Source organism: Lolium rigidum, chromosome 7 (genome assembly GCF_022539505.1).
Source record: "Lolium rigidum isolate FL_2022 chromosome 7, APGP_CSIRO_Lrig_0.1, whole genome shotgun sequence".
Lineage (NCBI taxonomy): Eukaryota > Viridiplantae > Streptophyta > Magnoliopsida > Poales > Poaceae > Lolium > Lolium rigidum.
In genome coordinates this window covers 323,740,955-323,766,325 of record NC_061514.1, presented here as the reverse complement: position 1 = coordinate 323,766,325, position 25,371 = coordinate 323,740,955, and the positions used below count along the sequence as shown (strand labels likewise).

General features: G+C 47.5%; 1 protein-coding gene and 1 pseudogene across 1 annotated transcript; both read right to left on the bottom strand.

Annotated features, from left to right (window-relative positions):
- Positions 1-7,296: 7,296 nt before the first annotated feature.
- Positions 7,297-17,773, bottom strand: LOC124675521 (ABC transporter C family member 14-like). The gene is made up of 13 exons (XM_047211601.1): positions 16,454-17,773; positions 14,332-14,828; positions 13,875-14,109; positions 11,066-11,386; positions 10,901-10,987; positions 10,039-10,671; positions 9,800-9,964; positions 9,388-9,682; positions 8,915-9,129; positions 8,426-8,731; positions 8,285-8,348; positions 7,765-8,004; positions 7,297-7,622 (listed from the first exon to the last, which is right to left on the bottom strand). Exons 1-13 carry the CDS (start codon positions 17,771-17,773, stop codon positions 7,519-7,521), a joined length of 4,482 nt encoding a protein of 1,493 aa, XP_047067557.1. The 3' UTR covers positions 7,297-7,518.
- Positions 17,774-19,676: 1,903 nt separating this feature from the next.
- LOC124673327 lies at positions 19,677-23,466 on the bottom strand (annotated as a pseudogene).
- Positions 23,467-25,371: the final 1,905 nt, after the last annotated feature.

Genomic DNA, 25,371 nt, shown 5'->3' with positions numbered 1-25,371 from the left:
CAAGTACTAATCAATCAATAGGCATGTGTTCCATATTTAGTCGTACGTGCTCGCAATGAGAAACTTGCACAACATCTTCTGTCCTACCAGCCGGTGGCAGCCGGGCCTCTAGGGAAACTACTGGATATTAAGGTACTCCTTTTAATAGAGTACCGGAGCAAAGCATTAACACTCCGTGAACACATGTGATCCTCACATCACTACTATCCCCTCCGGTTGTCCCGATTTGTCACTTCGGGGCCATTGGTTCCGGACAGCGACATGTGTATACAACTTGCGAGTAAGATCATAAACAACGAATATCTTCATGAATAAATAACATGTTCAGATCTGAGATCATGGCACTCGGGCCCTAGTGACAAGCATTAAGCATAACAAGTTGCAACAATATCATAAAAGTGACATCTACGGATACTAGGCACTATGCCCTATCAATCTTATGACTATTACATGACCAATCTCATCCAATCCCTACCATCCCCTTCAGCCTACAGCGGGGGAATTACTCACACATGGATGGGGGAAACATTGCTGGTTGATGGAGAGGCGTTGGCGGTGATGGCGGTGAAGATCTCCTCCAATTCCCCGTCCCGGCGGAGTGCCAGAACGGAGACTTCTGGCTCCCGCGACGGAGTTTCGCGATGTGGCGGCTCTCTGGAGGGTTTCTGGCGATGTCGACTTCTCTCCGTGCGTTTTTAGGTCGAAACCAATAAGTAGTCCGAAGGGGGGCGTCGGAGGCCGGCCGAGGGGGCCACACCACAGGGCCGCGCGGGCCCCCCCTGGGCCGCGCCGCCATATGGTGTGGGGCCCTCGGGCCTCCACCTCCTTTGCCCTTCTGGCTCCATCAATATTTTGGTAAAATAGGGCCATCTGAAGAAATTCCGAGGATTTTCCCGAAAGTTGGATTTCTGCACAAAAACGAGACACCAGAGCACTTCTGCTGAAAACAGCGTTAGTCCGTGTTAGTTGTATCCAAAATACACAAATTAGAGGCAAAACAATAGCAAAAGTGTTCGGGAAAGTAGATACGTTTTGGACGTATCAAGTGTCCGAGCCACACTTGAGCTTTCTCATTTATTTTTCCTCCTCGATCGCGGTTAGCAACTTGAACCTTTCATGTGTCATTGATAAAATATGCATGTGTGTAGTTCATTGTTTAATTTCTATTATTTCTAGCTAGTCAGTTTAACAAATGCATGATGGTTAATTATATACTTTATATAATAATAATGCGGATGAATCGGCAATGGATGTACAGATAACCGACTCTCCGGCGAGTTCATTACGGGTTTGAAAGATTTCCTCGTAGTGGCTAATGCGAACAAGCAGGGGGTTTTGTTATCTCGTCCATGTGTTGCCTATAAGAATCGAAGGGTTACTCTTCCTCAAGAGAAGTTCACCCGCACCTGCTCGGCACGGTTTCATGCCAAGCTATAATTGTTGGACCAAGCATGGAGAAAGAGGGGTTAGAATGGAAGAAGATGAAGAAGGGGATGATATCATCGACGACAACTATCCTGATCATTTTGGTGATACTTTCATGGAGGATGCTGAAGGTAGGGAAGGTGAAGGGGGCGGTGAAGGGGAAGGTGAAGAAGAGGCACGTGATGAGCCCGCTAATGATCTTGGTAGGACCATTGCTGATGCACGGAGACGCTGCGAAACTGAAAAGGAGAGGGAGAATTTGGATCGCATGTTAGAGGATCACAAAAAGTCGCTGTATCCAGGATGCGATAATGGTCTGAAAAAGCTGGGCTGCACACTGGATTTGCTGAAATGGAAGGCACGGGAAAGTGTAGTTGACTCAGGATTTGAAAATTTGCTGATAATGTTGAAGAATATGTTTCCAAAGAATAACGAGTTGCCCGCCAGTACGTACGAAGCAAAGAAGGTTGTCTGCCCTCTAGGTTTAGAGGTTCTGAAGATACATGCATGCATTAACGACTACATCCTCTACCGCGGTGAATACGAGAATTTGAATGAATGTCCGGTATGCACTGCATTGCGTTATAAGATCAGAGGCGATGACCCTGTTGACGATGTTGAGGGCGAGAAACCCAGGAAGAGGGTTCCCGCCAAGGTGATGTGGTATGCTCCTATAATACCACGGTTGAAACGTCTGTTCGGGAACAAAGAGCATGCCAAGTTGTTGCGATGGCACAAAGAGGACCGTAAGTCGGACGGGGAGTTGAGACACCCCGCTGATGGAACGCAATGGAGAAAGATCAACAGAGAGTTCAAAGATTTTGTAGCTGACGCAAGGAACATAAGACTTGGTCTAAGTACAGATGGCATGAATCCTTTTGGCGAGCAGAGCTCCAGCCATAGCACCTGGCCCGTGACTCTATGCATCTACAACCTTCCTCCTTGGTTGTGCATGAAGCGGAAGTTCATTATGATGCCGAGTGCTCATCCAAGGTCCGAAGCAACCCGGCAACGACATCGATGTGTACCTAAGGCCATTAGTTGATGAAATTTTACAGTTGTGGGGCAGACCTGGTGTACGTGTGTGGGATGAGCACAAAGAAGAGGAATTTGACCTACGAGCGTTGCTTTTCGTAACCATCAACGATTGGCCTGCTCTTAGTAACCTTTCGAGACAGACAAATAAGGGATACAATGCATGCACGCACTGCTTACATGAGACTGAAAGTATATATTTGGGTAATTGTAAGAAGAACGTGTACCTGGGGCATCGTCGATTTCTTCCCCGAAATCATAACGTAAGAAAAAAAGGAAAGCATTACAATGGCAAGGCAGATCACCGGCCGAAACCTGCGGAACGTACTGGTACGGTGCTGAGGTATTTGATATGGTCATGGATTTGAAAGTCATCTTTGGAAAGGGTCCTGGCGGACAATCAGTTCCGCAGGGAGTTGACGGGCACGCACCCATGTGGAAGAAGAAATCTATATTTTGGGAGCTAGAATATTGGAAAGTCCTAGATGTCCGCTCTGCAATCGACGTGATGCATGTTACGAATAAAGTGTACAATCATATTATGGGGCCAGGAGGATACCGCCTTTCGGAGCCTAAGTGGCAGAAGATGGAGGACGACCTGAGGGAGCGAGGAATCCCTCTAGGTACAGAGGGATGGGACCCAAGGGCCAAAAGCTGGTGGTACGGGCATGGGGGGTCGCTAGACCCGGTGAGAGGGGAGTGTGTTCACCGGAAGAAAGCGTTTAAACCCACCAAAGCCTTTATTAATGCAATGACCGATGCTCAAGAGGGGAAGATCAAGTTCAACAGAGAGAACGACGCGCTGACAAAAGCCCTCGGGAATCGTGAACACCCAAGACGTGTACGAGGCAAATGCGCCATTCCGTGGTCCGTCGGGTTTTCCCAGGACGATGACCCGTACGGTTACAGAAGCCGTAAGAGAAAGACGGATCAGGATGCAGATTTTATGGGAAAGTTGGCATCGGAACTCGATGAGGTGAAGCAAATTGTGCATGTACTAGTACAAGAAAGATCGGCAGCTTGCCCGCATGAAGATCATGGAGCGGATCTCGGAAGCCAGCAGCGGAGAAGCAGTGTGGCTTCCACGGAGGCCCCGGCTGGTGCTAATGCACCCTTCACCTCGGCTGGTGCTAATACACCGACGATCGAGATTCGTGCACCGGAGCCTCACTACCCCGTGGATGATGTCAAGGCGATGAAAGAATGTGATCTGCATGATCCAGTGGGGAACATTTCCACGAAGGTAGCTATCAACAGTGCTTTACCCTGTACACCTGGAGCACTCCACCACAACAACCCCATTCAAGATGGCTATGCTCGTGTCACGGTGGAGGACATAGTCCAAGGGTTTGAGGACCAGGAGATTGACTATGCTACACCCGAAGGGGAGAAAATACTTGGAGATGTCAAGCGCCAGTTTATTCTATGGAAAAAGAAGTACATAGTGTTTCCAGGCGAGGCGCCAAGGCCAACAAGTCCACCCCCCCTCCGGTGGTGGTGGTGGTGGCGGCGGTGGTGGTGGTGGTTCACCTACACCTCCTTCACGTCAGCCGACACCGCCCCCCAATCCACCTCCGGCGGGTAAGCAGCCGCCTCCCCCCAGTCCGCCTCCGGCGGGTACGCCGCCCCCCAATCCACCTCTGGCGAAGAAGCAGAAGCAGTCCTGGACTATTAACCCGGACCCTTATGTACCTAAGACCACAAAGGTATCGGAGCCATCACTGAAGCCTCTCATCCCGAGACCTTGGGAACGTAGTGTCGAGGAAACCAACGCGGCCGCGGCTGCTCACCATGAGAAATGGAAGGCGGATATGAAGGCGAAAAGAGAGCCTGAGCCCAAGCCAGTATTTACTGAGAAGGAAAAGAAGTGGGCTAAGTCATTTTTGACGACACCGTCCCAAGCCGAGAAGAATATGCCTGACGACTATGGACGTGAACTTCGTAGGCAACCAGAAATATTGGCAGAGAAGAAAGCCTTGGCGGAGAAGGAGAAGAAAGACTTGGAGGAGAAGAAAGAAGAAAGTAAAAAAAGCGGGAAACAAGTTGCCCAGCTCGGGAAACAAAATAAACAATCGATCCCCCCGCTCAAAGTGAAAGCCACCGGTCCGGATGCTATGACATTGTCCTTCAGAGCCGATATGGATAAGGACCTTGAACTAATGGACCCCATTATCATAGCAGCTGCGGCAGAACAGGGAATGACTGTAGCGGGTGCCAAAGAAAAAGCGACCGAGTTCCGTATGAATCTTCGTGCAGTGTTAGGCCTTGAGGATGCGCCAATTAGTGAGGTAGCAATTATATATGTGCCGAATGGGCCTCTCGTCGAGCCTGCGCAGGAAGAGGATCTACCAGCACAAATGCGAAATTTGCTACGTTGGTACAAGGGTTTCATAAAAAATAAGGCCGGTAAAGAATATATTTATGCAGAAGTTAGACATGAGCATCACTTCAAACATTACTATGTACAAGTTCATATGAGTGAATTGTTCCAGCTGTTCAATATGCGCGAGCTCGACAAATCTATCCTGAGTTGCTACGTTCTGTAAGTGATTTATTTCTACCTCATCTCTTTCATTGCCTGCACTATATATATTGCCCTAACTATATTATTGTGTACGCTATTATGCAGAATGAAGATTGGGGAATGCCAAAAAAGGAACATTCATGATGTTGGGTTCATTGACCCACATATCGTTAATGGATATGTGTTAGAAAGACAGCCCCGAGACTTGGAGCAAGACCTGTGGGATTTTCTTACAAAGCAGCAACTCAGAAGTCAAATTCTATTTCCTTACCATTTTTGGTGAGTGTTTCTGTCTTGAGCACATTCTCTTTTGTTTACTCCATGCATGGTATGTCAAATCGATGAGTTATGCATGATTGTGCATGTATTGTGTCCGCAGGTTCCACTGGATTCTGCTAATAATTGAATTTCGCACCTCCAGAGTTCTCATCATGGACTCTCTGAATATGGATCCAAAGCTTTGGGTCAACATGAGAAATATGCTACAAAAGTAATTATTTTCAATCATTTGCGCTCTATGTCGATCGGCCTCTTTCGTTCATTTCCTAATATCAAGTAACTAATAACTCCCTTGTTCATTTAATTTTCTTTGCCCTGTAGGGTTTGGAGACGGTTCTCAGATGAAACGGTCGGTGAATTCAAAAAAGAGCTAGATTTTAGAAGGTTACTTAATGCGGATATTCAGCCACCGGGGACCAATCTATGTGGATACTATGTTTGTAAGTTCATCCGGAGATACACCTCTGAGCGGAAGCCGTCGGATAGCAACGTGCGGAGGAATAACTTCCGGAAGACGCTTAGTCCAGAAGCTCGCTTCCGACCAATTCAAGAGGAACTAGCATGATTTTTTATAAGGGAAGTCCTCCATCCTAAAGGAGAACACTATTACGAGGACGAAGAACTTCTGATGCCCTAAATTGTGTATGGAAACTTGTTCGAAGTTGTAGATGGTCATCCGAGATTGAATATATATTGTATATTCCTCTTGAATTCTTCTTGGTTCTAATTTCAAACTTGTTTGAAATTGTACATTCATATGCATGTATATAGTAGCGTAGAATATGTGTACTGAAACTTCTTCAAAATTAAAATAAAACACAAAATAAAATATAAAAGAAATAAAACAATACAAATTAAAAAGAAACCAGATTTAGGGGGGGGGCTAAACCCTAAACCTGCGGAGGCCTTTAGTCGCGGTTGGCCAGGCGAACCGGACTAAAGGTCCTCCGCCCCGACGAACGGCTAGCGCCCACGTGGACGGGCCTTTAGTCGCGGTTCCTTTAGTCGCGCATAATTGGTCCCGGTTGCGCAACCGGGATTAATGGCTGTTGCGAACCGGGATTAAAGCCCCTTTTTCTACCACTGCCGCCACATTTATGGACGAGGCAGGAACAGTGGGAAAATGAAGCATGAAGACGAAACCCTAAATAACCGGATGCGAACAATGTATTCTTGGGGGGTGCGCCTCCCCTCCTCATGGTACGGATCGTCATCACCGTCTATAACTCTAAACATACCTCTTGTAAGCCACCAGCTAAGGTTTATTAGAACATAAGATAACCCACAGAGTTTGTAACACTACCCCATATAGTGAAGGTCCGTGAGGTGGTGGTCGTGGTTTTTACCTCTCTTTGTTGGAGAGGGTTTTCCACGTTAAAATCTTGTGCCCCTTGCATTTGTTCTTGTTCATTCTCCATTATTTGCTTCTCTCGTTTATAACAAAAAGGACTCTAAGCCTTTGCAAATACGAGTAACAAAAATGACTCTATGCCTTTGCAAATACGAGTCTGTATTATAGGCCACACAAAAAAAAACAAATGTGTGGATCTAAGTAGAGTGAATAGTGTATATTTTAAAATTATAAATATTGTCATACTGAGATTTTGCATGCTTGTAATTATACCATTGAGTACATCCAACCTTTAGAAAATACTTATAAGTATGACTTTTAAAATTTTCAAAATATGGAGTTCCGTGTAGCTCAGCTTACATACTGAACCATATTTTACTTGCAGTACTGGAGTGGAGTGTGGACAAATGTGTCCATAATATTTCTGGATATATTCGAGGTCAAAAGAAAAGTTCTGGATAGATTATATTAGAATGACCTTCTGTCCTACTTATGTGGTAGTTGCACATTTATCTTTCCTTTTAGTGTTGATCTGATCTCTATCTTCTCAAAATAGAAACCCCAGTCTACTGTCAGTTCCGTAATGAAGTCACTGTTCTACTCAGCTATCTTTGAGAATGGAAATTGCCGAAAGGATGAGAGGTGAAAATTCCATAAGGTCTCAAAACATCATCATGTTTAACATGCCGGCTCAAATTTTCGAAAAATTACCTTACAACTACAACAAACCTCCTTCCTAAAGGGCATAACTCTAAGAATGGTCTACCCTATGTGGTTTGAATCACATCTCTGGGCGACAGGATAAACTATGCAACACACAGCCCCACCCGCCAAGGCTACCATTTCGGCAAAAAAAAAAGCAAAGTAAAAAATGTGGAAAAGCCCAGCCACCATTTCGTCCAGCCTACGACGCATCCGACGACCGGTTTGCATACTCTTGAACTAGTGCTCCAAACAGCGACCGCCTCTCAATCAGGTTGATGGGCTGGTCAAACTCCTTAGATAGTCCTGATAAGTAGCACATCAATATTTCAGATCGTTAGCTTGTTGATTAAGGTATGACTAAACACATTGAGCAACAGATAAGATGGTAACTTGCATTTTCAGTGTCTGAACAAAAGGATAAAATCTCAGGCGGTTAATTAGTTACCATCATCTATAACCAGGACTCTGTCGCAGTCCATGACCGTCGGTATCCTGTGCGCGATGGTGATGACGGTGCATGCCGCGAAGTCTTCCCGGATGATCCTCTGAATCACAGCATCGGTTTGGGAGTCCACTGAAGCAGTGGCCTCATCCATAAACAGTACCCTACTGCGTTTCAGCATTACCCTACCCAAACAAAGTAGCTGACGTTGCCCCATGCTCCAGTTCTCACCGTTGCTGACAACTAAGGTATATAGACGTTGCAAAGGTAACAGGATATTAGTATATATATGCAGGTGCAAAGAATGTTCTAAGTTCTAACAACATGTTGTACTTAAAAGATGTTTAGTCACCTAGCATACTTGGTAATGCACAAAGATTTGGCAACTTCAGTTGCTTTGTTAATTCAAGTAACGGAGCTAATATTACAACAAATCATGTATTAGCTCATGTGCATGCTCGCTGAGGTAGAACCCGTGCATACAGTCCGAATAGTAATATAAGATAATAATTGGAGCTAGTACCTGATGCTTCAAGCTTTTCCGGTTTTGAAACCACAACTTCTTTGAGCTGACAACGATCCAGGGCCTAAAATGAACTAAATTTAGAAAAAAGTCACAGCAAATTTACACAGAGGCGAACTTTACTTGTTGCTGGTAACATACCTGCCAAATTTCCTCATCGGAGTACTTCTCAAGCGGGTCAATGTTGCTACGAATCGTGCCCTCAAACAGAACAGGCTCTTGTGGGATGATACCGAACCTAGACCTCAAATCATGGAGTCCTAACGTGCAGATGTCAACGCCGTCGATTATTATCTTCCCCTCACAAGGCTCCACCATTCGGAAAAAGGCTTGGATCAGCGTTGATTTCCCACTGCCTGTTCTACCAACGACTCCAATCTTCTCTCCTCCATGTATGCTTATTGTGATACCCTTCAACACCAGTGGAGTGTTATGCCGATACCTAACCTGCATACATTCAGTAGACAGACATAAATTGTGCACTTCATATTTTTCAGTTTCAAGAGAAGATGAAGAAGCTACTTAGTTATCAGAAGATGAAGATGTCACTGATCGAAGCACTTTAATTAGCATCTTCAAGATATTGTGCCATATCTGTTGTTAAATATAGAAGTACAATGTACAAGTTACCTTAAGATCAATGATATTGATATCTCCTTTTGAAGGCCAGTTTGCAACAGGTAAGCATTCCTTGATCCTCCATTCTGTCTCAGGTGCGATACTTATGAATTGCTTTATCCTCTCGACAGATACCATTTTGTTTTCAATGAGGCAACTCACCCATATACCATAGAAAAATATTGAATTGAGGGATAGACCATACGAGAGCGATAAACCCACGAACTCTGCATCATAAGCACCATCAGTAGCTTAGAAACATGACTACAGCTCTTCAAGGACCCTCGTGAACAGGTATTATTTGACAGATATGCTTTGTCATTATTTAGACTTGATAGTTGACAGAAATACATTAGTCTTGAATTTGCAGAAGTTTTATATCCGTGTAAATTCTTTGAAGTTGAAACGTTCCATCAACGCAACTCATTTATCAATTGGATCTGGGACATCAATGGTATGTGAAAATGGTAAGAAGGGAGGCGCACCTTGCTTGACGAAGCTTTTGGGCAATGTGACCATGAGCAAGGCAGTGAAGCAAAGAACAAAGCTTCCCAAGAGCTCTAAGCGGAAGCCAAGCCACTCATTGGCGCCATTGTTGTGGAAGTCCATCTTCAAACTAGAATTCAGGCGATTCAGGTTCTCCTGGAAGAAGCTCTCTCCCTTTCTGAAGCTTCTGATGGTGATAACACCCTGAACCGTCTCGGAGAAGTGGTTGATCACCGGAGCCTTGGTGATGGACTCGAGACGAGTCAGCTCCCTCGATGTCGAAAGGTAGTAGCTCTGTAAATCAAGTTGGTAGCCAAGTAGGTAGATCAAAACACAAAAGCAATAAAAAAATTATGCACAAGTGAGATGGTGTTATTACATTTTAGTTCCAGATTGTCATAATTAACTTACCCTGTACCATAGGTTGAGTAACACTAGCGGAATGATGGCGATGACGGATGGCCATGCCACTTGGCATGTGACGATAACCACACTGATCATTGAGATGTACATGGACACGGCCATCCAGATAAAGAACGGAAGCACGAGATCGATGATCATCTGGTCCGATGATGCCTGTAAAATCATGTCATGCACACATTCAGAACATCAAATATGCTTAATTTATAAGATGCAGTGTATGTATATACCCTGGTGAGGATCCTGCCGGAGGGGGTGGTGTCAAAGAAGGACATGGGAGCGTGGAGGATACTATGGAGGATCTGCTTGAAGAACCGGTTGGCGGTCTGGAGGCCAATGAAGGCAACAAGAAAAAACCACACTGACAAAAATACCACTGAGGCAGCAGCAATGATGACATACACCTGGATGAACATAGATGGCTGGAACTCGCCGGAGGTCTCATATGAGAGCCAGTAGTCGCTGGCCACCACGGACCCTTGCCACACCACAGACATGAAGATCACTGCCACCACGCCCCACCAACCCCAAGTCTTGGTCATGTACTGCTTGTAAACGTCGAAGCTAACGTGGCTGCTCGCACGCTCCTCATCCTTGGTCAGCCGCGCCGATGCTTGTTTAGACTTGACCACCGCTTTGACCGAGATGGAGGCACCAGCATTGCCATTGGATGACCTGTTGGTTTTGCTTGATGGCTGGTGGGAGATGGGCAGCTGGCAGTCGCCTTTCCGAGCCTCTGGTGATGCACTCTCTACTAGTTCCATGGAGCTGTCGTGCGCGGCAACGAGAGCTTTGAAGTTGGTTCCGTCCTTGAGGAGCTCACTGTACTTGCCAGATTGCACTATCATGCCATCCTTCATTACCTGCAAGTATATTTCCAAAATGTAAAAGAATAAAGATCCCCAAGAAACAAAAATCTGTCAACAAAGTCGAAGAAAAAGTTCTATGTTAATCATTCATAAGTTTTTTTTCGCGGGGCAATCATTCATAAGTTTGATCGTTCTATTATTTTTTTTAGAAGAATTTAACAGTGAAACCGCTAATTTTACATTGAACCAAGGATGATGAAGACTATATATGCAATGTACTTACATATATGACATCGGTATTGTGCAAAAAATCGACTTGGTGAGTCACAAGCACTACAGTCTTGTTCCTCAGAGCACCTCGCACACACTCCTGCAAAAAAGAATTCAGTCTGCTGCTAAAGTACCACTTATCATTACAAATCCACCCACAACTAGCGTGACGTTGTACCTTGAAAATCTCACTGCCTGTGTGAGCGTCGACTGCACTAAAGACGTCATCAAGGAGGTAGACATCGCAGTCCTGGTAGACGGCGCGCGCTAACTGGATGCGCTGCTGCTGCCCGCCGCTAAGGTTGATCCCGCGCTCCCCGATCTCAGTCTGGTCGCCGAACTCCATCATCTCCAAGTCCTTCTCCAGGCAGCACACCCTGATGGCCTCCCTGTACCTCTCCCTGTGCATCGGCTGCCCAAACCGGATGTTCTCCTCGATGGTGCCACTCTGAATCCATGCCGTCTGTGCAACGTAGGCTGTGCTCCCACACACCTTGACCTGAAAGAGACACAGAATTTGTTGGATGCCAAGGTGCACAAATGTACAAAGACTGGAAGTGGATTCCTGCTCAGAAAATGTATGAAATATTTTGATTCCTCTTAAAATGTGAAATACATTGAATTATATATGCAGGCAGAAGTAGTATATCTTTTGTTAGAAAACGAATGGATGTACTAGTACATTGTTACTAGAACTCTCTAGTGTGTGTTTGAAAATATACAGGAGTTGGTCGGTAGGACTGTAACCACCGGTTTACCAGATTCTACAGGATTAAGAATCGAATAAAATTTGCTTAAGTAATGTATTTTTGCTCAACGTTCTTCCACACCAGTTTCTTGGTCCGGAATGGTCATCCACTATGGTGGTCTATTAAGGCAGCAACCAAAATTGCTGGCCGATAACCAGAACCAAAGAGGGCAGCCGAAAAAAACCCGTAATTTCCGAGGCGCTCCGGTCTGTTCGCCGGTGACAATCTAAGCACCGCCGTGCAATTCGCCGGTGCCCGCCACCGCGTGGGCGTCGCCCGTGCTGCTCTGCAATCTAGGTGCAGGCAGGGTGGTGGCCCTCCGAGCCGGCTGCCGCCCTCGGGGCCGCGCAGCGGAGCGACTCTGCGCATAAGAGAAGCAGAGCCCCCCAAGTGACTATCTCCGTTTCGATCTCCATCTGAGCCCGGCCCTAAGCTGTTGCCTTCTGCATCCCCCTTCTGGAGTTGGAGATTTGGGCGAGGAGGAGCTTGCTGTAATCTGAAGAGCATCTCGGTATCTCGCCAAGGCTGAAGGCGGAGTCTTTTGGGGGAGAAAATTGGGAAAGAATGGTTATTCACCCAAACGTTAATCGGCCTCAGATCATCTTACTCTCAAAGTTCGTTCTTGAAAAAAAAAACTACTCATTACTCATTAGTATGAAAGGCTGCTAAGACATACTGGTAGTGGTTTGTCACGTTGTTACTCAGAATCGGTAATTTTTTGTCAAGAAAATGAAAGATGATGGTTTTTTTGATAACCTAGCCACAATTATGGTGGATTTTTGTAATTATCTCAGAAGGAGCTCTTCATTCATGGTTTTGCTGCAATCCACATTTACGGTAGCTTAACTGCGTCATGTTAAACCTATCTTTTTAAAATCTGCTATCAAAAAAGACACGAAAAAAAAAATTTGGTACGTGAAACAAATAGAAATAGGAGCAGCTAGATGTTGGAAAAGCTGGATTGTCCAGACATGGAGTGGCAGCGGGCGCTCGTGTGAGATTGCTAACTTAATAAGTAGGTATGATGAAAATGTGGTTAGTTGTGCGACTTTTATATTAGAGAATGTAAGTTCGCTATACCAAACTGGTGGATTAGTGTATAATCACTTGAAGCTAAGGGGAGTATATCATACAAAAATATCAAATATGATATACTCCTTGTTACCACAAAACTGTGATACTGCTATACACTAAACCACCAGTTCTACAAGTTTTTTAACATCTCGTCACTAATTGTCGCATGGATAAAACTTACTATGAGACTATGATAATTTTGGAACTGAACGTAGGGGGTTCAAGGGAAAGATGTATTTACCATTTTGCATTTTTTATTGTTTTGGATTTGGTTCAAATCACACGTAAACGTATCATTATGGATTCACCACGAAAAAATGTCCATGTGTGCATGTTGTAGGGGGCAAGTCTTGACCAAAAAGGATTTAAAAAAAATTCAACGGGTCATGAACATAGAGAGAAGAAGTGACAAAGTGACAACGGTAAACATGCGACAATATAAATAAAAAACCATGCAAACTTGATGAAACAAAAGTTTAGCACTCATAATCGGGATAGAGTGCAAAAAAATGGAGAAAAACGTCCGGATGTTAGCACGTGGTAACTGTGCTAAGCTAATTGAAAATCAAATACATTCAGATTTGGGTCGAAAATTGAACCATTTAAATCGGTGGTCGAACGGAAGAATTATTTTTATCAAGGAACATGCAACCATGATCTCGCATAATTTTTACAATATGTAGACTACAAGTTTTTTGCATACGTGCTTAGCGAAATAAAATGTTTTTCTTTCAGCCCGCAATATCCTTGATGCTTATTCTGAAGCATGAGTGCATGATGAGCTAGTGATGCCTAGGGGTGCTTATGCATCTAACCTTTTTTATTTAGAAAAGGCATACACCAAGCTTATATTAAAAGCGAAACCATCTAATATAAACTTGTGTGGAATAAATTTATGTAGGCACTAATAAAGAGATGCTCACATTGAAGTGATAGACAGAAGTTACTTCCTCTGTTTGTAATTAAGTGTCATGTATTTATCTAGATTCGTAAAAATATACTACACTAAAACGTAGATACATGTAAATCTAGATAAATCTGCGATACTTATTTCCAAACGGATGGAGTGAGTATGTAGGCGATGGATGATCCATGTAAGGATTCTCTCTTTAAGCACCGGGGACTAAAACGCAAATGCATGCTAGGAAATTTGATGAGGTATACCTTACCGGAGACCCTGGCCATCTCCCCGAGGATGCAACCAAGTAACGAGGACTTTCCAGACCCAACCATGCCCACAACTGCTGCTAGCGCACCGCCATGTATCTCCAGGTTGATCCCACGCAGCACCTCCTCATTGTCCCACGCAAACACCCCATCTTTCACTAGCACAGCAACCCGCCCATCACACGACTCCCTCTCTACCGCATCATCATCCAGCTCTGCACTTGTTAAGTACCTAACATATTTGAAAATAAACAACTAGGTTAATTACTGCTCTTAGAAACATGCGTTCATGAAATTTCAACATATTCGTGGGTTTATCCTTGATGTGCAATATTTCAAGTGTGGGGTAGTATAAGGTGTTGTCATGTTGATTTGTGTATGTTGTCACATGTATGGGAATCCTTATACATAAAAAAGAACCAGAGAAATTGCTAAGAGCAAGATGAGACTTAACGAGTCAAGGCGTTGTAGTGAGATCATGGCCTCAGACACCTGGATCAATGACTGAGGGAAGCTCTTCATGGGCTCCTCGAGGATCTTAAGGAAGGAGGTGGCGGTGAAAACAAGTCCAGCGTCAAGCCTCACGCCGACAAGGACACATGTCCCGAAGACGAGCGCGGAGATGAAGATCGGGCCACTCCACAATATGATCAAGTTGTATGAGTTGGAGTAGAGGAAGCGTGACAACCACCCAAATTCGAGACATCGAAACCGAGCTATGCGCGCATGGAAGTGCTCCTCCCATGCCTGGAGCTTAATCACACGCATGTAGCTCAACATCTCACTCGTTGCCTTTACTCTCCGGTCTCGCTCCCTCATCAGTGAGAACTGGTACCAATTGATCCGGCGGTTGCCAAGCATAATGAAAGCCATGACCCCTAGAAGGCCAACTAGCGCCGACATCACCGGAGGCCCTAGGTACAAGTACAACATCCCAATGGCCACAAACACCTGCAAAATCATATGTTTATATTCAACTGTTACATGTGAAATATAACTCGTCTTGAGAGTAAATATCGCCTAAATTTATTCTCTCTACATGCTAGAGTGACATTGTTATTTTTTGGAAATTATCTTCACAATTTACCCTATATAACATCGAAACAATATTTTGCGTGGCAACTACTATTAATATATCGATGTCAGGCCAAAGTCATTAGAAATTATAAAATATTAGTCTTTAGTTTTAAAGGTTCACACGGAAAAAAGTTATAAAAGTTAACGTTTATCTCAACCATTTTAACTCGACGAAAAGTGATACTACCTCCGATCCATAACAAGGGTCGCGGGTTTAAACTAAAACCATGGATTAGAGGAAGTACCTTTTTCTATTAATGTGTATGATTATAATAAGTAGCTACCAATTTCGCCTTAAATATAAGGCATATAAATTTAGCTAAATGTCAACATATTCTGAGTTTGACCAAGTTTATACAAAAAATAATGAACATCTAGAATACTAAATCAATATCAATAAATTCACCATAACGTAATTTTTTCAATATGTCTATTCAATACTATAAATAATAACATTTTCATAAACATTTGATCAAACTTAGTAGCGTTTAACATGGACTGATGGAGTACTACATATTAGTATTAAAAATGCGTACATAGTCAGAAAATTTAGTGTCAAGTTAATGTGGCATGCCTGGTTAGACGAATCAACATATGCACAAGATCTGTCCAAGAGGATGGCGAGAAGCAGAGCACACTTGTTAAGGGCTACCTACTACCTCCATTTCGATGAGAATATTTGTTAAGGGTTGTTTGATTTAAAAGGTGTCATAAAATAAGTATAGGATTTTCATCCTTAGAAATCTTTTTCTACGTGCGCTGTTTGATTTCTAGGATTTAAATCCTTAGAAATGCGTAAAAATGTTTTGTATAGGATTATATTATACTTATATTTTGCAGGAAAAAAGTGCATGTTTGATTCGTAAAATTGGAATCCGTATATAAATGTATATGAATGTTCCGTACTCCCTCTCTCATAGTTTATTAGGCGTGCGTGCATCCCTAAGTTGCAAATTTAATTAAGTTAGCATTAGTTATATGTTATAAAAATTACATCATTAAAAATTTTAGTTGTTCTATTTTTTAATGATATAATTTTTACATTATATAATTTAAATTATAGATCAAATTGGCGACCTAGGGATACGGATAAGACTAGTAAACTGAGACAGAGGGAGTATAAGATTCGTAGCACTATGTTTCAGAGAAAAATAAATCATGTATTTAATCCCAATGTTATACTCCCTCCGTCTATAAATATATATCTGAAGTTTGTCTAAATTTAGATGTATTTAGATACTAAACATTTAAATTTTAACAAATCTCTGACGTCTGTTTATAGACTGAGGTAGTATTCTTTTTAATTCTCTTTGTAAGTCAAACTCAAACGCTATTTAAAAATGTTACTAGTAGGTTACAGATACTGTAGAATTAAACTAGAGATGCATATGCATAGGGATGTGGCCGACAGGATCGCGAGAAACAGCGGCGCATGCACTAAATTAATGCGTCACGCGCATGCATGCAGAGCTAGCTGCCGATGGCACGCAGGCACGCACCTGGAGCGGCATGAGCCATAGGTTGTGCATCTGGAGCATCATGTCGGCGAGCTGCTGCGCGTCGACGGCCATGTAGTTGACGATGACGCCCAGGCCGTGCTCGTGCCTCGACGCGCAAGACAGCCGGAGGCCCTTGAGGTAGAGCGCCGTGATGAGCGCGCCCCGGACCTGCATCCCCAGCTTCTGGCACTGGAAGTTGTACTGGTGGCTGAACACCGCCTCCGCCGCCTTCCCCGCCAGCAGCGCCAGCACCAGCCTCACGCCCTCCCACAGCGGCCGCCGCTCCGGCGCCGCCGTGAAGTCCACGAAGCTCTGGATCAGCGTCGGCCCGACGTACATGACGGCGAGACGGAGCAGCGCCAGCACCCCGTTCGCCAGGACCAGCGGCCAGAAGCACCGGAGCAGGGTGCGCGCGCAGCCCGATCCCGATCCCGATCTCGAGCCGCTGGAGCAGGAAGCCGGCCAGTGGGAGACGAAGAGCTCGTGCATGCGCTCCGGCCTGTGCTGCGGCGCCAGGGCCGGCACGTCGGAGATGTTCAGCGTCGCGTGGTACCCCCGTCGGATCAGCGGGTTCATCCACGCCCACGACGCGCGCGACAGCCACGACGCCCGCGCGTACGCCGTCACGTTCTCGTCGGCCCTGGCATCGTTATCCGCCGCGTTCATGGTGATCCCCGTGGAGCCGGAGACCGCGAGGACCGGCAGGGGCAGGGATAGAACGAGCGCTGTGATCGAGAGAGCGTCGTCGGGGAACGCGGCGGCGCCGGATGCGACGCGCGCGATCGCGGTGGCCGCGACGAGTGCGGTCAGCGCGGGCACCGTGAGCCAGAAGAGCCGTAGCGTGATCGGGTGCGTCCTCGGCGCACTAGACCGCCTCTCTCTGGCCACCAGCACAGCGGCGGCGAGGTGCGCCGCGCACTGCAGCGCCAGGAACGCCGCCTCCCAGCCACCTCTCGCCGCTAAAGAAGACAGCACGAGCAGCACGGCGTAGAACGCGGCGAGGATCGTGGACGCCGCCAGGGCCACGATGTAGCGGGCACCGATCCGCACCGCCAGCCGCGGATCAGCCGCCCTGTCGAGAAGCGGCCTGTCGGCGTTTCCGTTGATGTTGTCATTCGTGCGGGAGCGGGACAAAAGGAGCCTGCGAAGCGCGAGGCAGAGGAGGACGGCGAGGAACCCCGCGGACGCCGCCGACAGGAGCGCCTCCAGCGAGGACGTGGAGAGGAACATGAAGGCGGCCCATTGGATGAACCCGCCTGAGGGGAGGCTGCACGATCTCGCGGCCAGCCACCACGGCGGCGGATGTGATGCGGTCTCCATGCGGGAAGCGCGCGCAGGGCTTGGCTAGCTACTAATGCTAGCCTCCACGGCGGAGGGTTTAATGCTGGACGCTACTTCTGATGAGCATCGATGAGCATCAGCAGTTCAGTACACTATGTGCGCAGGCCTTAATTGACACATGTTGCGCGCGGTCTCCTTGTCTCATACTATGGACCATGCATCGCTCGCTCGTCCAGCGATGTCCTCGATCAGCCAGCGCAGCGGCGTGTGATTATTTTGGAGTGGAGTGATACCCGGTTCAGGGTCACCTTGCGTGTTTACATACGCTCGGTTAACCAACACTGCAGAGATAACAATCACAGGAATAAGCTAATCGACCTAAACCGAGAATGGACTTTTGTAGCTCAGGCTACATGTAGACCACCATTTTTGTAACCTATGAAACTTCAAACATGTAAAAAGAATCGAAAATTAAAAAATACTGTGTGATGTAGACGATGTTATAATCTACAAGTGTGTAAATTTTCAGAATGAAATATGTTGTAGTTTGGGCTCTGCAAAAATAACAAATCTTGATTTCAGCATTGGTGAACAATAAGAAGAGTACACTGAAATCAAGATTTTGTCTTTTTTGTGAGATTTTATTATTTTTACCGAGGGAAAAATATAATGTGTTTCAATCTAAGAATTTACACACTTATAGATTACTAAATTCTCTACGTATACATTTAAAAAAAAAATTGAAGCCAATATTCGCTGAAAGATATAAGGAGGATTAGCTGAAAGATCAGTGGCACCAATATTATCACACTATTGATGAGCCACCGGTGGAAATTGTACTCTCGATTCCTTTAGAAGAGTTTTAATCTATATTATTCGAGTTGTAGCATCTGCCAAAGCATTATATGTTGCCTCGGTGCTGGACCTTGATATAGTTGCGTGTTCATTGCACTCCATGGCATTAAGTTGGGTAAAGGAAAATAGCAATACCACACGTTGATATTGTGTCCTGCTCAATCTGCATAAGAGAAGACACTAACTAACATAGAGGAAGATTGGCTAAATCTCAAGCCAATTGTTGGTGTATCTTTAACTCTGGTCGCTGTGTTTGGTAGTATGGGTATATTTCTAACTTGTCTGATGAGCATCAGTAGGTCAGTACAGACTGTGAGGCAGTGAGCCCAGGTCTTAATTGCCCGCATGTTGCGCGAGGTTTCCTTGACCGGCCCGTCGATCGCTCGCCACGACCAAGCACTCGATCTCGTAAAGCGATGCCCCACTGTCGGTTTTCCGTCAGCGCGCGGCGTGTGATTACTTTGGAGCAAAGTGATACTCGGTGCAGGCTCATCTTGCGTGTTTATATAGCCTCGGTTAACCAACACTGCAGAGATACATCACATGATTAAGCTAATCTACCTAAACCGTCATTTATAAGGTTGTTAGGATCGGCTGTTTTGTGCGCCACGCATGTACATCGACGCTAGCTCTAACATGTTCCCTCAATCACAACTTGTCTAAATTGAAATTGTGCCTAAAAGCATCTATACTAATTGTCACACAGTTAGAGGCTCGGTAAAGGCAACTTGTTGATCTTGTGTTGGAATAAACTTAACCTCCAACGGCCTCTCATCGAGCAACTCTTTTTCCGTATAAAATATTAATCACTTTAGTGTATTTCGTTCTAGCTTCAAAAAATAATTAGCTGAAACATAAGCGGCACCAATATTATCACACCAATTAAGTCCTTAGCTTCTACAGTTCAGAGCTCCTCACCTAGCTGGAACACGAACTGAAATCTGCACACAAATAAGAATCTCACATGCCAACGTAAATGGATAGTGAATTGAAGCCCTAAGTGGTTACCTTTTCTTGATTGATATGCCTGCTCGAGCAAGAATTAAAGCTGCAATGGAACTAAAATGAACTGATGACATTTGAAACAGAGGAAAAAATCACATGATACTGCCAATGAACACTACAATCGCCATGAGCTACACATTGGTAACAATTTAACACACACGAGATTACACAATGAGTACTCACTCCTGCACGGACACACTGAGTAACTGAAACACATATCTCCTCCTCAGTGCAAACTTGATGGAGCGGCCATCTTCATCTATTTCTCTTTGCCATCCTCGACGGAGGACACCGAGTAGTCCTCGTCCTTCACGACGAAGAACACCAGGACCGCGAGCAGCGGGTAGTTGATGGTGGTCAGCCCCCAGTTCACGATCAGCTGCGACAACAGGGATGTCTTGTGGGTATCGACTTGCCATGCCACGGCTGCCCCTGCACTCTGCACCCCCTTGTAGAAACCAACGTATCTGCAGCAGCAAAGTTGAAAATTTATTCAGACAAAGCGGTTTCGATTGACCACCACCACCAAATGCATTCCTAGTAGGAGAGTCTCCGATTTCTTTCTTTTCTCAGGAAATCATTTGTTTTATTACTTGTTTGTGCATGAAGCTGAGAGACTTGCTCTTCTCCGTTATCAAGAAAAGATAAAAGAAAGTATGTGTTTAGGTTTTCTTCCCACCCCAGCCCTCTTTGGTCATCTTATCTGCATGTGCTTCTGCAGAATACATTAAGAATGGCTTGTACTTCTTAGATTTATCAAATGCAGAATACGTTAAGGATGATGAATGCGTCTGTGTAGAAAATAGTACACACCAAGGCTTCTTCAGACACAAAGGACCATTTTAGCTTTTTTTTGTTTTGAAAGACCAACCTTTAGAGTTCGGAGAGCATATTCTGGTTGCTATTTTAAAGGAAAAGGTAGATGGATAAGAATCGCTATCTATCACAACCTATCAAGTCTGAAATTTATTGCTGTAGCACATCTGCATCAACAACGGCGGCTTTTCTCTTGCATAATTTAACTTGCATAAGAATTGTGAAGCTGAATAGCATCAGGTTTGCATGAAAAGATCACACCCTTTCTACAAAGGCGATTCAATAACATGTCACACTCAATTTATATTAATCTAGCCGTGTAAAGTAAGCGGACACTCCTGAGTTTATGGAGTATCTTACCATTTCTTAAGTTTCCTGGGCACAGTCTGCTAGTTAGCATGTTGTTCTACTCCATGAAACAGAGTACTCAGAACAGAGCACACTAGTTAACTTCAGAAAGTAGTACTAATGTTCTGACAAAACAATCCTACATGCTAGTTAATAACTGATCGGTTCAAGCATACATTAAGGACATCTCCAGCGGGCGCGACGCATTTTAGCGTCCGGAAATGTCCGCGCGCGTCCGTTTGTGTCGGCCGAAATAGTCGAAATCGACCGCGCGTCCGTTTGCGTCGGGGTGGCTCCAGCGGCACGACGTATTTTTTGGCCGAAATATTTTTTTTAAACATGAAAACATAATTTACATAGTTAAAAAAAAACCCTAAACGCGTGCGCCTACTGCTGCTCTTCGTCGCTATCGAGCACGATGAGCTCCGGTATCACCCACGGCCAGTTGCCATCCGGGGGAGCGTACGCCGGGCGCGCCAGCGGTGCTGGAGGTGGAGGCGCCCAGGGATGCGGCCATGGCGGCGGTGGAGGCGCCCAGGGATGCGGCTGTGGCGGCGGTGGAGGCGCCCAGGGATGCGGCAGTGGAGGAGGAGCCCAGGGGCTGTACGGCGGCGGTTGTGGCGCGGCCGAGTCCTGTAGCGCCAGTCGCAGTGCTTCATCCTCCGACAGGCCCGGCGGCATGACGCCGGTGGCGTAGCGGGGCAGCGGCGGCTGCACTGGTGCGTCGTTCTTGGAGACGAGGACGCTGAGCTTCGCCATCTCGTCATCCGTCATGTTCTCGAGGAAGTCAAATGTGCGGCCCTCCGCCATGGCCTGCTGCCATTCGTAGAAGACGGCCGCGACGTAGTCATCGCTGCCGTCCTTGACCTCCTCGTTATGGTAGGCGAGCGCCTCGATGTAGTCGTCGTCGTGGTCGTAGTCGTCGTACTCGTCATTGTCGTGGTCGTCGTCGTCGTTGTACTGCGCGCGCGGCGGCGCCTACTGACGACGCGTTGGCGCCTGCTGTCTTCGTGGACGAGTCGGCGGTGGACGGTCGAAGGGAAAATCCTTGTCGCCCATGAAGACCGCCCTCCTCCTGCTATCCGTCTCGGTCGACAGATAGGTACGCCAACTTTCAGAGTCGATGGCGTACGCCGGATCGGCGCGGAGATCCGGCGGCAGGTACCGCCTCCTTCGCCGGATCTCCGCGGTCCGATCAGGCTCCCGCGCAGGGACGGGAGGGATGGGCACCCGGTGGCAGCTGAGCCGCCAGGCAGTTGCACGCCGGACCAGCGCTCGCATGGCATCCATTTGCTGTGCATCAGCCTCCCCAGCGTGACGGGCAGCGGCACCCTCTGCGTCCCCTTGTTGTTGCCGCTGCCGGAGGCCTCGAAGTCGTTCTTCTTCCCCATGGCGCTGCGGCGGTGGTGGTGTGAGCGGAGGTGTGGGCGAAGGAGGAACGTGGCCGCTGGACTTTTAAGGGCGGCCGCGCGCTGGATACGATGCCATTGAAGGCGGCGCAGAAGCCCAGGCGCCGCCCGCCAGTGCGCACACAGAATAGGCAGGCGCGCCAATGATGGCGAAGGCTGCGGCGCAGACGCGGAAGCGCTGACCGCCGAAGCGATGCCCTCGATGCAGACTCGCTGCCAAGCGGGCCTGGTGGAGACGCAAACCTGGCGCAAAATATGTGCCAGGTTTGCGTCTCTGCGGACGGATAGGTCACTTTGCGTCGCGCCGCTGGAGGTGGTGCCAGACGCATTTTCGGTCAAGGCGGACGCAAATGGTCGCTCAGCGTCCGTTTGCGTCGCGCCGCTGGAGATGCCCTAAAAAACAAGGTTATAACTATATTGGACAGAGAGTAGTACCTGCTGAGGATCTGCGAGTCGTTGGCGAGCGCGCCGATGATCCAGTAGATGAGGCTCTGGAACAAGGCGTCGAGCAAACCGTAGCAGAAGTAGAGGAGGAAAGGCCTGGCGTAGCGGTGGCTGTCCTTGAAATCGACGGGGTTGTCAAACTTGTCGTCCAAGTACTTGAGCTGGTTGGCGAGTCCGCCCGGTGCCGAGCACGGCGACGGCGGCGACCCCGACGAGTCCCCTCTTCCTGCGGCTTGAGCAGCCGAAGTCGTGGAAATAGCCGATGCCGGCGGAGCCGAGCATCTGAGCGCCCCAATAGAAGACGTTGTTGAGGCCCTTGGTCCTGAGCGTGAAGATGAGGCCGTTGACGTTGTTGAACTGGTAGGTGTAGAAGAAGTTGGATGCCCATGCGGCGGGGAGGATGAGCAGCATCCTCCAGTTGGCAAAGAGCTTGAGGATCTCCCAGCCCTCGGTGGAGAAGGGGGAGTAGGTGACCCTGGTGGTGCGCGTGCCATCGTCGCGGACGATCTTGGCGGGCGGGAGGACGAGGAAGGTGAGCCTCGCGCCGACAAGCATGAAGGCCATGAAGGCGATGTAGGTGGCGTCGTTGATGCTGCCGGCGTCGGTGCGGCTGTAGTTGAAGGAGAAGGGGGGAGGCCACCGAGCATGCCGCCGAGGTTGAAGAGGCAGCAAAATAGGGAAATGTAGCTACCGCGGCGGGTAGGAGGTCATGATGGCGCCCTGCGCGGCCCAAAGCAGCCCCGCGCTCGCGCCGAGGAGCACGCCGGCCGTGACGGGGAAAATCTGCCGAAGGGGTGGCGCGGTAGTAGCCTGGAACGTCAGTGCGCGGGGAACGGCGAAGTAGACTGGTGACATCACGGACCGAGGGGCTAGCGTAGCTGCAGGGAGCGAGTCGGTGCAGCGGCGGAAGGCCACCAGCAACGTACACGCCTCAGAAGGCGCGTTGGAGGATGGTAGAGGAGGAAAGGCCCGACGTAGCGGTGGCTGTCCTTGAAATCGATGTTGTTGTCAAACTTGCCGTCCAAGTACCTGAGCTAGTTGGCGAGTCCGCCCTCCCAGATGGCGGTGCCGAGCACAACGACGGCGGCGACCCCGACGAGTCCCCTCTTCCTGCGGCTGGAGCACCCGAAGTCATGGAAATAGACGATGTCGGCGAAGCCGAGCATCTGCGCGCCCCAATAGAAGACGTTGTTGAGGCCCTTGGTCCTGAGCGTGAAGATGAGGAGGCATACCAAACGCCCAGCAGCTCAAGGTGTAAAAAATGGAAAATCCAAAAAATTTGCGCACAGCCGATGCGTAGACATCGACTTAAGAATTAAAAGCCGATGCACGGCCATCGACTTAAGGGATGCGACCGTCACACGCAGGAGCTTAATGGAGCAGTCATCAGGCAGCGAGGCTCCACTGAAGGGCAAACATGCCGGCGGTTCTCCTCAGTAGAATTGTTGATAGCTCCGTTAGCAAACCCCCAAGCGGATCATTGTGTCGGCAATATCGGGTCGCGGCCCTGATCAATAGCAGGAGCAGCACAAACACGCATTTCAGGTTAGGGGCGAGCCCGACGAAGCAGCATGTCTCTTCTGAGACCAGGAGGATAGTCGATGATAAGGCAATCGGCTACGGCATATCACGACCAAAATGGGGGAGAGCATCAGGGAAACGTCCTCACCGGGAACTGCATCAGCCTGCCAAAGATGATGAGCCAATATGATCAGCGAGACGCAGGGCTGGAATCACCCGACGTAAGTGACACGAAGAGCCGGGAAGCTCCCAGGGCCGCTTAGTGGATCCCTGGCACCTCGCGTCGTCCCGCAAATCTTCTGGCGCGCGTCCTGGCGGTTGCTAGGGCGTGCCACCTGACCTATACCTGGTCAGGAAGGTGTTAGTGCTTCGATTGTTCCTGCATGGTAGACACGTGCACATTAAATACGAGCCTTATCGGCTCTCGGGTTTCCTCGTGGATCGGCTCAAAGAGCCGATCGCCCCATGGTCCTTGATGGATTAGCAATGGCATGGGGATCCCGCTTGATCGAGGACAAAGCTAAAACGATCCACGACAGTTTAGGGTTTTCACCGCATAATCGGAACGTCCTACGTGCGGTCGGGCCTAGCAGCTACGAGAGACGATGCAGACTACCCCTACGAGAGGCCTAAAAACCAACATGTGTTGATCCTCGGAACATCCCTCGCAGGGACGCGTAAACAACGCCTAACGCACCACCGGATCGTCCGACCCCGAGCATAAGGCCTAACTATGCGGATATTAAACTAATCCTTGCGGATGCAAGGAGCAACTATAACGGATCGGATCTACTAAGCATGATCAAGCAAGATGCTGCCCTTACGTCTAGATCGACGTAAGGGCAGCAAGGTGTCTAGGGACGGCATTGCCACGCAGATATGCACGTGAAAGCACCAATGCAAGCCCCTAAACACCTAAGGATAAATAGTACTGCTCGCCATCAACAAGGCTTCAACACGAGCAGTACAAGGATAACGAATAAACTTACGCTGCCTAGATCGCAAGATGCGATCTAGGCAGCATGGTGCTTACCCGGGAGAAACCCTCGTATGAAAGGGGTGGCGATGCGCCGAGATTGGTTTGTGTTGGTTGAACGATGATTGTCCTCCTTTTCCCGATAACCCTAGATACATATTTATAGTCCAAGGGACTTTCTAATTGGGGCGTGCACCTAACCGTGCATGGGCCAGACTCTAACTGTTAAATCTAAACACGATACGATCTAATGATATTACAGA